The sequence below is a fragment of the Triturus cristatus genome, chromosome 7 (genome assembly GCF_964204655.1).
Source record: "Triturus cristatus chromosome 7, aTriCri1.1, whole genome shotgun sequence".
Lineage (NCBI taxonomy): Eukaryota > Metazoa > Chordata > Amphibia > Caudata > Salamandridae > Triturus > Triturus cristatus.
In genome coordinates this window covers 1,714,711,010-1,714,730,006 of record NC_140590.1, presented here as the reverse complement: position 1 = coordinate 1,714,730,006, position 18,997 = coordinate 1,714,711,010, and the positions used below count along the sequence as shown (strand labels likewise).

Here is an 18,997-nt window from a genome sequence, read left to right as displayed (position 1 = left end):
CACCAAGGTAGGGGGGTTGTGTTGAACCATTGCATCTGCGTAGGGATGTGTAAACTTCACACTATGGAGCATTGGCCCATAGCTTCCACAAAGGAAAGCGTGACCTTAACACAGTTGAGGCGTTGGGCCATTGCTGGCACAGAGGGAGGACAGTGATGACAACATAGGGACGGAGGGGAGCTGGAGAGCATCCTTAGTCTGGATGAAGAGCATGAGAGTGTGCACAAAGAATGCTTGGTCATTGTATCTGTGGTGAAAGAGACCAAGGGTCTGGGCCGAGAGATATGAAACAGTGTCTGTGACAGCAGGTTACCCCTCAGTTAATATTTCCTCACAAACGACCTTGAGGGGCATCAGGTCAGAGCAGTGCTGTCCACAGGGAAGAGCATCAGAAAACGGTGCTTGGAACTCGTCATGTCCTTTAGTGGCAGGGCAAGCGTTCACCAGAAGTATCCTCTTCAGCCTTGTGCCTGTGCTGACAGTAAAGCCCAAACTGGCAATGCTGCTGTAGGTGTGTGTGGACTCCTTCAAGGGTAGTCCTCTTTTGCTGTTCGTTGCCCCCTAATTCTCTCTTCCACCCATCTCTGTCTATAGGAGAGGCTGTGAATTTTCCTGACCATGGTCCTGTTATTGGCATACTCCACGAGGAGGAACGGGATGACTTTTATGCCACCAGTCCCACAAACATGGCGAAGAAAAAGGATGTTCGCAGAGACTTCCGAGAGACCTGGTTTTGGGATCTGCTGTATTTGAAGTATGTTTCTACGACTTTTAACAATTGCAATAAAAATACGTTGCAAAAAATTATTAAGTAGGTGATTTACCCCTTTGCAATTAATGCATCTGTTCCTAATAAACCGCAATGGGCAGGAAGCTGTATTTCCAGTTTGGAGTGGGTACTTTACTATTAAAAAGTTTACCTCCAAATGGGTAGCCACTGAAGCCTTGGTTTGCCCTGTGTGTAACTGCCCAAAGAAAACTGTTCCCTGTGTCTTTTTTGCTTGTCCTGTGTATGTCCGTGCATGTTCCTTTTAGCTTTTGCCTATATCTAAAGAAGTAGGCATGAGACGTCACAGCACTGCCTTCCGCATACTCAGAACTGATTGCCGGACATTATATGCTTGTGCTGTAACTAAATATTTGAGTGCTATGTGGCTGGTTCTCAGGAGGGCCTTCTCCATAGATAGGGGATCATTTGATTTTCTTAATTGCTTCATGTAGCATGTGTTCTTGTTGTTGCTAATATTTGAGCCTGTTTCGGATTTTAAATTGTGTTCTATAATGCAGCTTTCATTGTGTTCATGTCATGCTTGTATTCTGTTATTTTAATTTACAGTTGCTGTATTTTGCACACTTTTATGGCTTTTTATTGCCGAAAGAATTTTTTTTAATTTGAATTTAATAAGCGGCAAATTACATGCACATGCATCAACAAATATGACCATTGCCATGACATTTGTTAAATAGAGGATACAGTTATTTATTCAGAATAAAAATGTTTCTTACTAACAACCATTGAAGATTTCCTAAGAATGTCATTTTTAATGACAATATGGGTACGAAGCAGAGCTCAAAACACTGAAATTAGCTAGTTGTGGCATGCAGTACATCCATAACTTACCCAACAGGTTGCTGATGACCCCACACCTGTTGTCACAGACGACATTATAAATATTATCAATGACATCTTCGCTGACATAATATAGCTTTATAGCCTACTGTAGTGGGCTATACCGGCTAATAAAGGCCCTCGGCTCGGGCCTTTAACAAGGGAGCGGGACTTTAATAGCCGGTATAGCCCAGCTACGAAGGGCTATAATGCTATTAGAACATTCTGCCACTAGAGGGCACAATGTTCTAACAAGTAAAACAAAGGCTTCAGGGAGCACGAGGGGATTGAAATCCCCTCAGGCTCCCTGAAGCCTTTGTTCACAGCCACAGCTGTGAACAAAGTAACATTGGAATGTTGGAGCTCTGGGCTTATACCAGCCATTATAAGCCCAGAGCTACTCCATTGTTGGAGCTCCCAACATTCCAATGTGCTAATATAGCCTTATAGCCCTCCATAGCAGGCTATACCGGCTAATAATGGCCCGCTCCAGCGTTAAAGCAAGGCGAGGGAATTTAACAAGGGAGCAGGACTTTAATAGCTGGTATAGCCCAGCTATGAAGGGCTATAAGGCTATTAGAACATTCTGGCACTAGAGGGCAGAATGTTCTAACAAACTAAACAAAGGCCTCTTGGAGTTCGAGGGGTCTTAAATCCCCTCGAGCTCCGAGAGGCCTTTGTTCACAGCAATAGCTGTGAACAAAAGCAACATTAGAATGTTCCTCTGCAGGCCTTTACCGGCCCGTAGAAGCACAGAGCACTCCATTGTCTTCAATGGAGTGCTCCACATTCCAATGTTCTAATATATGTTATTCTTACTTGTATTAACCGCGTCAAAAAAGGTACTCAACACACCTATATTGCAGAATCAACTGGGCTCAACCTCAGGCTGTGGGACCAAGAACTGGCTGATAACTGAGAAATAGTTTCCTGAGGGCAGTGCCAACGTCGCCAGTGACCAGCAACCTGCGAGATCACAGCCAGGCCCTTTGTTGAACAGCACTACCTCTAGAGGTCACTGACTATAGCTTCCGGCTTTGCCTATTGGACTCTGGATGCAGGGCCTGGCCTTGCACATTGGCTCTGCACTTAGCATTCCTACTCCCAACATCCACTGGAAATGACCTCTTACTAGATCCAGAGGTGCCTGGGAGCAGTTCCAGGCAGGGGCCCTGGCCCTGAAAATAAAATACACTTCACTAGAATCAGCCAAAGAAAGAGGGTAAGTGTAAGGCTCAAAGCCGATGCTCAATGCTCCTTCCCCACAGCTCACTGTCCTCCTCCGGATGCTATGCCCCTAGTGTTCTGAGCAGAGTCTTTGACTTTTCAACACAGCCTGTGCTCTGTGCCTGTGCTCCAAGAGCACCTTAATGTTATTGATAATGTCATCGCTGACCTCATGGTTTGGGTATGAGCAGCGCATTTGAGGGGTGATTTATTTTTTGTTGCTCACCATAATGGTAAATTTCAGCGTTTTAAAATTTTTCATCATAACACTGATCCCTCCACAAACATAGGGCCTCAGTGCCACTGACATCCTGGCCTTGAGTCTGACCTTTGCATTACAATGTGGACGGCCAGACTGATGCGGTCTGGGGGAGAGCCTCCAACAGTCTCAAGGAGCCTGTCCGGGCGGCGGTCGGACACTAGTCCCCACAATGAGGGTGGTGTCTGCGCAGGCATAGGGATTAGGATGTCTATTTCTCAAAGCCTTTTCATGGTGGTTTCACCGCCATGAAAATGGCTGTTGGAAAGGGTCTTTGGGGTCCCCAAGCAGGACCCCCGTCCCCTGTGGGCCACATGTGGTGCTCCCCAAACATCCATGCACTGTGGTGCCGGCACATGGATGTTTGAAAACATGTCTTTTTCTATTGCGGCTTGTGCTGCAGCGCTTTTCTGGGCTGCAACACAAGCCACAGTAGAAAAATGCAATTTCCGACTACTTACACAACATTCTTATCAAAATATGGCGGGAGGGACCACCGACTACTTGCTGAGCTGGCTCAAACCCGATGTGATGTGGTTGGACGCGCATCCGACCGCTATCGTAATGAGGCCCATAGGAGCTTATTTACAAGCCCCTTGCGCTGCTGGCACATCACTTTTTACCATCTTAAAAGTAATGCACCGGTGGTGCATGGGGCTTGCAATTAAGCCCCATAGTGTGTTTTTTACAGAATGTTAATGATTTTTTTATTTCTCTTCTGAGCAAATAATAGAATACCTTAGCAAGAAACTGCTGCAGAGCTACAGATTGTTAGACTACTGGCATCTTATATAAGAGTAATTTTTTTACAAAATATTGCTGTAATCTACTCAGCTTTTTATTTTATTTCGCCCATAACTTTTACACTTTGGCTAGCATCTTGTTTTGGGCACCTTTTGTGCTGAAAATAAAACATATATCTACACTACTCTTGGGTATTTTTCTACACTTTCCTACACATCTGGCATTTGGTTCTTTGAGTTAAAAAAAGAATGTAATTTCTGATCTGCCTGTATTGTTATTTAGTAAGTCTATGTATTATTGACAATATGGTGCATAGGTTTCTTTGTATGATGGAGTTTCACATTATTAATTGCTTATCACAAAACATTCTGTATAATTGTAGTTTCGAATGTGTATGCTTGTGTTTCACATTGGAGCATTTTCTAAGAGTCTGTTGAATTGTAAACAATACTGACATTATATGTGACTTAATGTGGCATTTTGTGTGTGTGTGTGTGTAATAATTGTGACTGGATATAAAGTTGGAAAGGGGGAGCTGGGAGTTAAGATTAGCATACCACCTTAACTGGTGTGTTTCCTGTTTTCTTAGCTTTTGTTTTGTAGGCATTATTCACTGACTTAAACCACTTGTTGAGTCTCCAACCACTTTGTGATTTTACGCTCCATTTGACAATGCTCACTGAAGAGGTGAACTCTTGAACATATCTTACAAAAAAAGAGAAGAGAAAGCTCAACAAAGTCTTAGAGAAAGGAGTAGGTAACAACACTGAATCATTCCTGAACCATAAAGAATCATTCAGACATTGCAACACCTTGAGCATTGGTGGAGGGAACTGGAGAGGAGAAGAAGATGGTTGCCAATGCTATGGGAGAGTAAAGAAGGTGCTTCGAGGACTCCGAGACCAACTTGGTGTCTGTCGAAACTGCAAATGCTTTCATGCTGGCAGGGAGATTCCATCCCTCGTGAACTCCTGACGTCCACAGTTTCTGACTGTCGGTCTGCCAGTACCCATATTAACATCTTATGTGAGCCCTGCCATGGGCTTTCCTAGCAGTGTGTTGCACCACTTGAAAGCCATTGCATGGGTGAATATATCTGTCACTATGCATTGACCACACCCACCTCCTTTAGAAACATGACGACCGATCCGGACAAGGTGCAGTCTCTCAAGAGCTGAAATTGTGGAGGCGGTTCCACCACCTACACTCCTACCCCTCTCCCAAAGATACACCCCATACACACCGTGCCAGATTCCTAAAGACCCTTGGATTGAACAAAAAGGGTTTTGAATGATGTACTGCTAAATGTGATGCAAACAACAAAGAAAATGAAAACATGATGGATATGTGTTGATACATTTTTATGTGGATTGACCCAGTGACGTCTGATGGGATTGTTAAGAACAATCATACCCTGAGCTACTTTCTGTCTGTTATCCAACATTGCAAGCTGCTAAAGTCGATATGTGCTGTCTTTTTCTCACACAAATTCCACCAGGTAGGCCCTAGCGAAATTTGTTCAAGGAAAAAGTGCAGTATTACTGCACAAGTTGTGATCTCTATTCAGGTGCAGAGTCTTAATTGCACCCAAATGGGATTTACCCAGAAACTCAGAGCGAGGCGCTTACTTCTTTATGCCGGAATCCATTTGTAGGCAGACTTGAACATACAGCAGTCATCATCGTTATGCATCACAATTTTTTGGCCGCATTGGAGATAATCAAATTGATTCATGGTTGGCCAGCATCCTTGTCAGCAATGTTCTGTATCAAGTGGCAAATAAGTGTCTCCTTGCGATTTGATAAAATATAGTTGTATTTGTCTAAAATGTTTTCTTTCTGCCAGTCAGTACTCTTCAACCGCCATATTTTTTATGGGCATTTTTCTTACCTTCTGCCCTAAAGCCTCCAATGCTCTATACATCATTGGGCTTAATCGCAAACAGCATTTTGTAGTGCATTAGTAGGACCACAGAAGAACTACTAATGCACTACAAAATGCTGCTAATCAACCTACACGCTGAGGTCAACGCCTCTGCCTCTCCTATCGTTTATGTGTGGAGATCGCCGCCTCAATGCAGAGATCTCCGCCCAGGCATGTATTCATTGTAATAGTGAATGTCAGAGGAACATGGGGGGGGGGGTGGCTAAAAAATGGGGACTGCTTACTAATAAAGGTCAATGTGTTTTGCAATAGTAAGAAGAGGTTAAGGAAAGTTTAGGGAGGGGTTTAGGGAAGGACATACACATACCCACAAAAGAGTAAGCTACTTGCTATTCACAAACTGCACTTCTACAGTTACAATATCCAAAAACGACATAAAACAGTCATAAATGTACTCTAGCTCAGACCTGGAGTAAGACTCACATCACAAGCCCAACTATTGGTAGTGCAGTACCAATCCACAGGAAAAAATCAAGGTAGGGACTTAAAATACAACTCCATATAAACTAATGCTATTTCAAATAAACTTATTTTAACATTTAAAATGTATGAATAAATGTAATTCAATGTTAAACTATATATGTAAAATATAATTATTTGTGTATTGTTGTTGTTGTTGTTGTAGTACTTTATTCGACATTGACAAAAATGTCATAAAAGTTCCGCACAATATGTATAAAAAACAGTTAAAACAAACCATACTACAACAAACGACTTCAATTCATACAAAATTAAAAAAGATAAAAGGGTTCATATATGCTCATATTATATTCACATGTCCTCTAGCATTAGTAATGTAAACAGAATAGGTTGCAAATTCAAGTAGGTGGATGGTATACTTATAAATGATGCACCTTAAGCAACCTACGTCTTAACCTCCAGGCCCAACCCAGGTACTTGGCAGTCCCACAGATTACGCTTGGAACAGATGTTTCATATGTCAAAATACGCAGTGCCACCCGCCACCTTAAACGAGGTTGCCTGTAGGCCTGGCAGGCAAACATAAAGTGGCCAATGGACTCTGTGGGCGAGGCACAACCAGGGCCGCCTGTTATGAGCGTATTTACCTTGTTCCAACTAGATTGGAAATCATAAAGAGGGAGGGTACCATACCGGAGTTTGAGATATAATAATCTGTCATGAGGCGATTCAATAAAATCCAAAAAAAGCTCCAATTTGGGAACTGGTTTCATGTCCAGAAAACGCACAGTGAGGACACCATCCTGACTTCTTAAGTTTTCAGCCATAACACAATCCCAATAAATTTTTTTTAACATTAGTTTGGGAGGTGGGACCTGGGTCACCCAGGCTTCTTCCAAACCAATCTTCTGCAGTTGTTTTTTCAGGTTCATTACCCAGGGGATCTTATGGTCAGCACCCAGATTTAATAACTCATCCAGGGCTGAGGCATAGTGGTGGAGTTCGGGGGACCTTCTGATCCTCGACCAGAATAAAATAGGACGCAGCCTGGCCATGTTGCTGATGTTATGTCTGCCAAAGTCGCTACGGAGTGGAGCTAGTGGGGTGGACAGGGGGAGCGAGGCTAGGTCTCTGAAGAACTTGTTCTCAGATCTAATTAACTCTGTCAAGTTTTCAAAACCCCACAGTTCCGCCCCGTAGAGGGCTGATGACAGTGCCTTCCCCTCATAAACCTTTACGGCCGCCGCTATTGGCCTACTGTGTGAGAGCCTCTGAAGTTTCGATATTGCCCCTGCAGCTCTTTTGTGGGCAAGGAGCATTTTAGAAACATGGGGGGCCCATTTGAGCTTGTTATTGACCCTCACTCCAAGATAATCAAAAGCGTCCACTAGCTCAAGTGTGTTGCGGTTAAGTTGGATGTTATTCCTAAAATGTTTTGAGGGAGAAAGCGCCATCAACTTACTTTTTGATGTATTTATTTTCAGCCCCCTGGAGTCACAAAACTGGGAAAAGCGGGACAACAGTGTTTGTAAGCCCATAGGGCTTTTCGAAATCAAGAGAGTATCATCAGCAAAGAGCAGGGTGGATATTTTTTCCCCGCACAGGGTTGGGGCATCGACCCTGTCGCCTCTCAAATAGTCTGCCACACCATTTATATAGAGAGAGAACAGGGTCGGGGCCAGAACACAACCCTGCCGCACTCCTTTCTCGACTGAAATACTCTCTGTAAGTTGTCCCTGTGGACCCCACCTAACTTTGGCGAAGTTGCCTACGTGGAGGCGTTTGAGGAGGTTCAGGGTTAGGGGAGGGATTCCCAGGTCAAGTAGTACCTGCCACAGCTGTAATCGTGGGACCAGGTCGAAGGCTGTTTTTAAATCAATAAACGCCAAATAAAAGCTGCCTTTTTCGATGACCACAGATTTCCAATAGATGGTACAAAATCTGAAGACCTGGTCAATGGTACCTACTCCCTCCCTGAAGCCCGCCTGCAGATGACTCAAGATACCCTCCTCATCTATCCAGGCCTTGATCCTGGTTAGGAGGACTCTGCCAACCACTTTTTGAATTACATCGATTAAACTAATCGGTCTGTAGTTGGCAGGGTCCCCTCTATCACCTTTCTTATATACGGCCACCACCACCGCCCCCTTCCAGGAGTCCGGAATTGGACATCCTAGGGCTAAATTTTTAAGAAACCGAAAGATAAATTCAGCCCAGAGATCTTTTTCATGAAGCAGTAGGTCACCTGGGAGACCATCAGGGCCGGCTGCTTTACCCGGGGCAATCGTGTTTATTGCAGAGATAACCTCAGTCAGAGCAAAATCGTGCTCCTGCTCCGAGGATTCCGAATGCTCTGATTCAGGCTCCTGCTCCCCGTAGCCCGCTCTATCCCCAGATGAGTAAAGGTTTGAAAAATGTGAATACCATTGGGACCCCGTTATATGGCTTGGGATTGGATCAGCCCCTCCCCTCATGCCAGTGTTCACGAGATTCCAAAAGAGGGATGAGTCTTTTAGCAGAGCTGCGGCCTTTAAGTCTTGCCAATGGGATTCATCCCACAAGCGCTTTGCCGACCTTATAGTGTTATAATACATTTTCCGGGCGTTAGTAATGGATAATTGGTCCTTGGATTTAATGGCTAAGGATAACAACTGTCTCATAACCCTACAGTCTTGTGAAAACCAGGGGTTTTCTGATCTTGGTGGATGCTGCTTTAAATCCCCCTTCACCTGTGTCACAAAAAAATTCCCAACCCTTCCTATCGTTTGCTGGTATATTTCTAGTAAGTCGTCGGTAGGGAGGGTCTTCGAGTGGCAACTAGTGAGTAAGTCCATTGCTGCAATACCATCTTCGACTATGGATCTAATTTTACCCAGGTCCATCTCACGCTTTGCCACCCTGGGCCACTTGAGTCGTCTATTACAAGTTGTAAGGGCGACCTCTCTAGCCCCGGACCTCTGTTCAATCGGGTACTTGATAGGAATAGTGGCCAAGCCCCTCCTAAGTTGCAAAAGCAGGGGGTTATGGTCGCTCTCAGACCTATCGACCACTGACATATCAGTCAAGTCTGGCCAGATATCAGTGCTCAGGAGGATATAATCGATACGTGAGGGGGCTCTGGTTCTCGTAAATGTAGGGGCACCTAGGCCATCTGAGTGGGTTCGGCCATTTGTTGCCCTTAAGTTAAACTCCAGGGTGAGAGCGTTGATTTTCACAGCTCTTTTGGACCAATTCCTCAGTGGTGGAAGAGTTAGTTGGGGTATACCCTGTTTAGAATCAGTATCACCAGTACCCAAAATGTCATCGCCGCTCAGGGGCTCAAAAGTGCAGTTTAGGTCCCCGGCAACTATGACACCCACCTTGGGGGAGATTGCAGAGAGTTCGAACTCAAGAGCTGAGACAATTGGACTTACTTGCCCACCGGGAGTACCCCTAGCATAAATGTTAAATAATTCAAGGGAAGGTTGGTGGGCTGCCCCTTTGATAGAAATGTGCAGGAGGTCCTGGGATGTAGTCGAGTGCCATTTAACTGTCCAGTTCAAACTAATGTTGATCCAAATTAAAAGACCCCCAGAGGGTCGACCTCGTGTGGACCTAGTCGCAGGAACGGAAAAAGAAGAAAACCCTGATCTATGCAGAGGGACCAGACTCCAGGTTTCCTGAAAGAGGATAACATCGAACCTATCAATGAAATCACTCCAAACAGGGTCTGTGAGGTTCCTCCCTAGACCTGCAATGTTCCATGATAGCAACTTAATGGCACCCATGGAAGATGGCATGGGAGGGACCCCTATGACTGCAGGTATAGTGACTTGGGAGCTCGCATCTGTTGCCAAACTATCGGCAGCTTTACCCCGGACATTTGAGGGCGGATAGAGCGATGGAGTGCTATTCGAGGATGGGCCCATGGCAAGGTGGAGTGAAGGCATATATAGTGGGGGAACTATAGTTGCGTTAGGTAGTCAATCAACTTGCCTTAGGCCAGAATCCTCGCCCTCCCTCTGAGAATTCCAAACAGGAAGCTTACGGATCTGAATAGAAGAATGAGCTGGTGGTGAAGTTCTATACTCAAGCAGGAGTAGGTTTTCAGCTAAGACAGGATCCCTGAAAGTGATCTCTATACAATCAGTACCAGCATCCGCCCAAAAAAGCCTCCTTACCCTTGCAATATCCTCTCTGATGATAGATCTACATTCTCTTACATATCTCAACCAATGTATAACTTTGTTGTGCAGGGATTCGCTGCCCTCAGAACCATAGCGAGATTTTAATTTTGGTGCATGGGTCATGAAAACAGGGAAACCCCTGCACACAGGATGGAAAATTGGCAAAGGAGAAAGGGAATGAGATGCAGAGTTGTCTCGGCTAGATAAAGGAGGGCTGAGAGGGCGTCTAGAAAGAGGAACTGCAGTGGTTAGGCTTGGTGGTACAGGGCTTCTCAGCGGATCTAGATGTTGCTTAGACTGGTCATTTTCTCTAGAGATGTTCCCCTTAATAAACGGACCCGTGTTTGCATTACCAACATTAATTTTTGTGGGAAGTGTCTTTGATAAATCGGACTTCTTCGTGGGCAAGACTGTCCCAGGAACAGATGGTGAGACCAAGGGGGTGGACGGAGGGGCCTTATGCCCAATAAGACTCTCCACCCTCTTGCTAAGTTCAGCCACCAACTCCTCCAGTCTCACTACTCTGTCATATAACACTGAGAAGTTATCGACAGCAGAACTAATAGAAGTCGAAGAGACTTTTGTAGGTCCGGGAGCCTGGCTAGATTTGTGTATTGTAAAATATGTTAATTGTTTTTAAATATAAGTATTTTTACGTTAATTGTTAAAAAATAATTACATTTCTTTTAATTAATTCTGTACATAACTTTAAATAATTTTTCCAACAAAATAAAAACAAAACATACATATTAAACTTGAGGTGGGATTTTTTAAAATTTGAATCTTAAAAAAATTATTTACATTTAATAAAATACAGTAAAAAAGTATTCTGAGTTAAGTTACATTAATAGGTAATGTAAAATAATCCCTCTTTTAAGTTGAATAAACTCTTAAACGTTTCCCTAAACTTTACCATAGGATGATCTCTGCCCTGGTGGCGGAGACCTCTGCATACATGTGAAAAGTTACTAGTAGGAATTTTAACCCTCGTAAAGTATGCTCCACCCCTGAATTCATGGAATGGGAACATATAAGTCTGCACTTTTGAATAACTTTGCACACGTAAAGATATATAGATTTACTCCTGCGCAAGTTTACCATTGTGAATAGCCCCTAGAGTGTCTTCTATCTAATTCTGAAGGGTATCATTGGAAAATAGGTGCATTTTTAGGTCTAGCTTAACATAGCAGCAGTTTGCAGACATATTGTTAGCAATTCTTTAAACTAGACAAGAGTGAGCATTAGCTCTGTACAGAGACATTTTACTCTCACCTCATGCTATTGGCTATTTGGTGTATTATTCAGCCATCCAGGAAGTACTTCCTTTACAAAGCATGAGGGATTAGTTTACATCTGAAAAGTACACTCAATCATCACACTGTTTGTCCCATTCCATGCTTCACCTTTAAGTGAATTCTATATAGAAACCAATCATTTTTCCACGTTTTCCCCAAAATTGGAAATGCCAAATGGGCAGATGTCAATGTCATAAACAGCATTTAGGCTTGTAACACATTTATAGAGCCTTTATTATTGCCTGTCCTTATATGCATTGGCACATTTAAACACAATCAATTGACTTTGCCAATGCTTGTAGATGTTGTTGTAATTTAAAAGCCCATTACTTGTTTTGGTGGTTTACATGACTACCCATCACAGCTTTGCTTCCCTATTCCAGTCTTGGCCAAACACTACAACCTGTAATACTCTATGGATCTCACCCCATGTTTTATATCCTGGTATTTTCTGTACAGTGTTCTCTGTTTGACATTTGAAAGTCAGTCTATGCTATATGAAAAATGTAAATAAGGTAAATAGGACCTCTCCAGACCACAGATTCCTTTCTGAAATGTCACAGACAATGGAAGGGGGACTTGAGAAACAAAACTGGTTTAAGTTTGATCACTTTTTAACTATGATGCATGCTCACTAGCTTAACTCATGACTATTACTGTTACTGGCCAAGTTAATGGGCAAGCACATTACACTGGAAAGACAACTTGGTTGCAAATGGCACCACGGAGGCTTCTAGGAGACGGCAATTCCAGAGGACAGCACGCATCTTCACTTGCAAATATTAAATATATTAAATATTAAATATGATTAAATATTTTCTGTGCTTTCAGAATTGACCATGAGTACTACCATCTTGCAAATAAACTGTTGTATTTTATGATGGTAATTAGTTAAGAAAAGTATTCCTCTGAGCTATGGCTAATTTTATTTTAAAAACACATAAATGTGTTTATATTCTCCTGAGATGTTCTCTTGCTGAATTAATCCTCTTTCTCCTTTTCTTTCTCTCTTTCTTACCCTAACCTTCCCCCTTCTCTGATGATGGAAGGTTCTAGTCTCCCTTGGGATAGAATAGATTGTGCTAGCTGGAAGAGCTGAACATGCTCAGATAGCGTTACGACAATACACTTCCTGCAAATGCGCCCTCTATTCACTTCGGTATCAACATGATAACTTAGACATTTGTCATTGTGAAAGTTGTGGAGTGGGACATGTAGTTCTGGTTGCTTTAGCAATTTTCAGTGGAGACAAGGGGATGGTAAAAGGAGAGGTTAATTCCCCTAGGATGTGATGGTCAAAGTGTGGTCTTTATGTTATTGTAGATATTTAAACCTTAAATCTTTTTTTTCCCATACAGCTCAACCGGCCTAGCAGAGCTGCAGCTGATTGCACCAGAGGGCATCGCTGAGTACACGGCAACAATGATCTGTCTGGCTGGCATGGCCTTCAGCCTCTCACCGCCTAAAAGCATCAAGGTTTACAAGCCTCTCTCCGTTCAGCTGACGCTGCCCTACTCTGTCATCTACGGGGAGACATTCCGTGTGGTGGCCACCATCTTCAACTACCTGGAGCACACCATCCGGGTATGCGGGGCTTCTGTGGGAGGCAGAATGGGCCGATATCTTCAGCAGGAAGAGGGCATGGTAGACTATGGAAGGCGTTCACCAGAACCGCTAATGCTCTCATGGGTTAAAAAGTTATTTGTGGGAAGTTACTGTGGCGGATGCACATCAAACGCCTCTTGGCTACTCTGTTGATTACTAAACCTAGGTTGTGCCCTGTTGAATTGATGGCAGTATTATCTGCTGCTAAGCCCAAGTTTAATGGTAGTGCTGTGCGCTACTGGCTCGCGGGTTCAATGGCAGTTCTGTGTACTATCGTCCCATGAATGGCTCATAGTATTGTGTGCTACTAAACTCAGACCTTGATTGGTGTGTTGTGTACTGCTTGCCCTATTGACTGATGGTTATCCTCAGCGCTGCTGTCTTTGTGTCTCAATACATGTGTTTTGCACTGATAGCTTCAAGTCAGGATGGTGCTACTGTCTGCTCCAAGCCCTGTGACTTGACGTTACTGCTGTGCTCTTCTGGTCAGAGGATAACAGTAGTGCACAGCATTGCTGGCTATGCCAGCTGGTGTGTCTTTGGCTGTATGTCTTGGGTGTCATGCTATCCGCTGCTGACCCCAGGGTATGACTGAAGGAATTACTATGGAAACAGTAATTAAGGTTCCAATTTCAATAGTTATTCATCATTCCTCCCTTGTGTTTTATCTTGAGACTCCACCTGCCTTGAAGAGGTGAAGTCTCTTGGTGACTGTCTGGTGCTGGTGATTTACTATGGAATATGTAATTTCTATGCAGCTGGTAGCTCACATTGCTGGGCCCACTGGAATTAAAAGGGCACCTGTAATGAGGCACGTAGAGCAGTGTTGTATCCAAAAGATGCCGTCACCTATCACCCCACATCCCTTCACTTTTCTCTAACACCTCAGTAGAGTCTGACTGCTGCTTATTCCATTTAATTCCTGCATTTAGGGGAAGTTCTTCAATATTTGTGAGCCCAGTAAAGAGCCTGACTTTGCAATGCAAGTAAGAAAGCATTCTTTATTGCATTGCTTTAGAAACTGCAACATAGTGGAGGCAGCCTCTATGTAAAATGAAAACAATTCTCCATAGTATTAATAGGGCTGTCCTAATACTGAAATGTGTAGTGGTACAGATGGTAGGAGGTGCTATCACCGTTACCAGATCCTAGAAGGTTGCTTGCTTCTAAATATATCTCTCCCTTCACTCACTGAAATCCAGCTTGTAATTTGTTCTGTGGTTCATCTCAAGTACCCCAAAATAACAGGTTCTTAGTCATTGACACTGCTAAAGAAAAGAAAGATATTTCTGTGGTGCACCTCTAATAGGTCATTTTAAAGATCATTTAAGCTGCCTCATTTATATTTATTGTATTGATGAATCGGTAGCCGCTCTCGCAGTAGTGGTGTGCATCGCAACAAGCAATACATGACACATTAGTTGTCTGGTTGGTTATGTCATTGTACCTTGGAGATACTCAATCATTTCAGCAATGAAATGAGTTCATGGTAAGTGGACTACAGATGCAGACATTACACGGCAGTGTGTGTACAGAAGCCCACTTGTGGGAACAGGTTAATGAATCCTAGAGCAATCAGGAGTTATTGGGCTCAGACTGTGAAAATCACAGCCTTTGGGCTTAACCTTACTATTGAGCCCAAAACCGAGCACCAAATCAATCAGTCAGGGAATTGTAAGCGCACCACTCACCCATGAGGGTCTCAAACACCGGGTACATCCCTTGATCACTTGACCTTCTTGGTAGCAAGGTCGAGCAGTCCAAGATGTACTCAGGGAGGTGGTGTGGGGGTAGAGACTCAGAACTCAACAAACTATCCAATTATACTTAACAAATCAAGTCCAGTCAGAGCTTTGTTTTATAAAAGAGGAAGTACTTTACTATTCACACACAGTACACAGATAACAGAAGACATACAATTATTGCACAGCATTCAGGTGATACTTCTGTGGTTTGTCAGAGGGGACCTATGTTATTCCAGAGACAGACATCAGTTGTGATCTAGTACAAAAACTCTTTGATCCTCTTGGGGTAGATGGTATGAGTCACTGGGAGGCCAAAATGGCCTTTGGTGGTCTTTTGTAAATGTTTACTCTATTAATCAGTGGATCACCCTGTCAAAGAAAATTTGCATACATGCTAATGAAAGCCCAAAAGGGTTTATTATCAAAAGAACAATTGATTATCTATGAATCACAACCCATAATGGACCGACCTCTGTAAACAAAGGCAAGGCACAAATATACAGCATTTAAAATACAGGAGGTCACATGGTTTTGTAAAACAAACATAGTAAACAGGTGCCTGGATCCATGGTCATGAGAAAGAAAGAAGAAGACCTTCAAATCTAACAAAAAGGTCAACACTTTCTATTGAGCAAGCCAATCAAAACTTTCCCCTGTCAGGAGCAAAGATGTTAAAGAAAGGCTCAAAATGACATAGATGGGCGCTTCATCTAGGCATGGTTAGCAGGGGTCAGAAAAGGAGGCTGCAACTTTCAATTATGTCAAAGTCGTTATTTGCTGTTCACACCCCTTTTTCTGTTATTTCCCTCTTTTTGCTCAGTACTCTCTTTTCAGTTTAGGTGGAGCAGGTTCCACCTGTATGTGTTTGATGGTTGGTGGAAACAATGCCTGCATCTGGTGGGATGCACACTGCATTGTCCTCCATGCAGGGATCGCAATGTGTCTGCACTGGCCCCGATGATGTAGTAGTTGTCTGCAAAAAGTGTGCCAGCGCACGCGCATTCAGTTAAGCGTTAGCGGCATCAGTACAAGGTGAAGGAAGAAGACTCTGGGTCCTACTGCTCAGAGTCCGGTGGACCTTGCCAATTGGCCCAACCACATCCATATCCCAAACAAATGTGGAGCCCAACCCGGGTCATAACTGTGAGAAGATAGCGTTGGTTGATGTGCCCTCCAACAGTACAGGACACCTTTGCCCTCAGCACAGTACTTCTACTAGTACTCTGGCTCTTCAGAAGGGACTGCAAGATGTGCTCAGGATTTTCTAGCACCCTAATGCTTCTAGGCACTCGATCTTCTGTGTTGAACTCATACAGAGTCAAGTTCCATGGCACCCTTTACAGATGGCACACAGGCTTCAGCTCTAACTCCGGGGATATCACAAGATACCCAGGCCTCGCCATCTGACAGGACATTGCTTGTCATTCCCTGTGTCACAGCAGATGGATTTGGTTCCAAATTCCGCTCCTTCGCACTTCTTCTTGGCAGCATCTACCTCTTGAAATGGCAGCTCCAGGGCCCTCCTGAGCAATTGCTCAACTCCCTCAGACAGGGCAAAGGCAGTGTCTCCGGGCAGACTTGCAAAACATCCAGGTTTCGCTTCCTTAACCTGGCAATGCCAGTTGGCAGAATATACCCAACCGTGCATCACAACGTGTTTTCCGGTCACTACAGGTTGAGGACCCCAGATATCTTGGCACACTGGCTGGGACGTTTCTGCCCAATCTTTAAATTAGGTTGAGCGTTAGGACGTGTTTGGGTGCAACTCTTGCTTTTTGCTTGTTCCTCCACGGCTTGCCAGTCATGGTCTTTGTCTTCAGATGCCAGCAAGAAGGTACAGTGGAGTTGAAAGTCTTCTGTCAGGGTACACCCAAAACATGGGCACATACAAGGGAGAGGCTGTCCCACTTTCAGTGAATAATGGGGCAGGAAGTGGCAGGGGAAACTCCATAAGCTTCAAAGGGATTCTCCATTTCCTCTCATCCACACCCAAAAGACTGATCCACCACAAAGGATCTCTGGGATATCCTGGAGAATCCCTGCAATTCCATTGCTCTCTGGAGCTCTCCCCTCCCTCCATCTTAGCCTCCCCACACACATGCTCAGCACACATAAATATGCATCTATAAAAACACAACATCAGCAATGGCCAACATGAATGGGGCGAAGGACCAGGTTGCAACGGGCTGGTGGATCCATTTAGAGAGTGCATAAGAGGCCAGTACATGATTCTTTCTGGCAGAGACAGATTTTAAAAAAGCCTGTCTTGCCTCTACAATCTTACCACTGCCACATTTATGAAGCCTCTGCAGCCCATTGAGCTGACGGTCGTCATGGTTGGTAAGGAGTGGGAACATATTGTGCCCTTCCAGAGACACAGCCCCGCTCTAAGCCACAATTTTAGTCACAGGACCCTCCTAGTGCATACCATTGAGTTTCCATGATAAATTCCTTTCGACAGCACTGTATGAAAAAGAACCCTTGTGGAACGTCTTGTTTATGGTGTAACTCAGTCCCAGTTTGGGCTATTAGGGAGCTTTCTACTTTTGGTATTGCATTACAGAGGTGAGCCTAGAGATTAGCAATAGAACCATTTATCTATTAAAGCTAAACCCACTGTGAAATCTGCAGCTATAACACATATTCAATAAGAGGCATGGAGACCAGACTGACAGTACGGGTAGCCTGTGAAGCAGGGTGATGGTGGGGTGGAGTATGCAGGGGCAAGGGGTGGGTCAAAACAAACCTTCATGTACCACAAAGATGATACTTGGGTTGTTGTATCGATACAGGTGCAAGTGTTGCTGGCCGAGAGCAGTCACTGTGACATAAGATCGTGCCCTGACTACAACTACACCCGCTGCCTGGAGGCTGGCACAGGTGGCACCTTCACTTGGCTGGTGGAGCCGACGAGACTGGGTATGTTGGAAATCCTGGAACAGGCTTCTCCTTGCAAAACTGGAAAAGTGTGTAACATTTCACCCAATGGCATAGCTAAACTGTCATCCAATGGCATGACTGAACTGTCATCCAATGGCATGACTGAACTGTCATCCAATGGCATGACTGAGCTGTCATCCAATGGCATGACTGAGCTGTCATCCAATGGCATGACCGAACTGACTGAACTGGCCCTGCAGGGATCAGGAGCCTATCACAGGTTTCAACGCTACATAGGCTTATACATTCTTAGAACAGCCGGCTGTGAATGCACCCTGAGTTCACAGCAGACCATTTTTCTAAAAGGTGCATATATGATTTGCTGCTTCCAAGAAATCAAGAAATTTCACTCCAGGGGACTGTGCCACACCTAATGAACTGGGAAAGTTTAAGGTTACTCTTAAACTGTTTGTAAAACAAATCTCTATTGGGTATGAAGTATGATTAAATGCAGGGTTACAAGATGTTAGATATATATACATATATATATGTAAGGGTGAGTTTTAGTAGTCCTTGTTTTAGTCTTAGTCTCTAGGTTTTTGCTAGAGTTGCTTCTGCAGTCTAAGCTTTCACAAATTACTGAGTTAAGAGGGCAATTGTATATATTGTGTAGCAGGAGTTAGTACTGTTAATATCTGCCTCTAATCTTCTCTGATCGTTAGCCTATATTATTCTTTAATAATAACTATTTTATACATAACTTTTTTTGTTTTGCAATATATGAATTCACTAACGTATCATTCGTTAATACCGCACATCTTTTTAACTGAGTTGGCAACTCAGTTGGGTGATACATTTATGTGGCATTGATCAACTATATATTCAAGCAGCAGGTATAGTTTAAAATGCTACTGCTCAGTAGGATCATGCACGTAAAACCTCGTCTAACAAATCATTGTAATGTTTTTTTTGTTCCATTTAATGCCGCTGTGATGCCATGCATCTTTTGTTTTACCCATGCCTCCTAAACAAATTCTATTCCAAGTGTTCATGGTTGGCCCCTGCATGCATCAAGTGCAGAAGCTTCTCCCCAGTATTTTGGC

At 43.8% G+C, this 18,997-nt stretch overlaps 1 protein-coding gene across 1 annotated transcript in view; it reads left to right on the top strand.

The window, feature by feature from the left end:
• LOC146812862 (alpha-2-macroglobulin-like protein 1) overlaps nucleotides 1-18,997 on the top strand; it is a 315,131-nt gene that overhangs the window by 203,675 nt on the left and 92,459 nt on the right. The window contains exons 18-20 of the mRNA XM_085619933.1: nucleotides 595-754; nucleotides 13,023-13,248; nucleotides 17,807-17,933. Of these exons, the coding sequence (XP_085476059.1) occupies nucleotides 595-754; nucleotides 13,023-13,248; nucleotides 17,807-17,933 (513 nt within the window). The remainder of the gene's footprint in view (nucleotides 1-594; nucleotides 755-13,022; nucleotides 13,249-17,806; nucleotides 17,934-18,997) is intronic.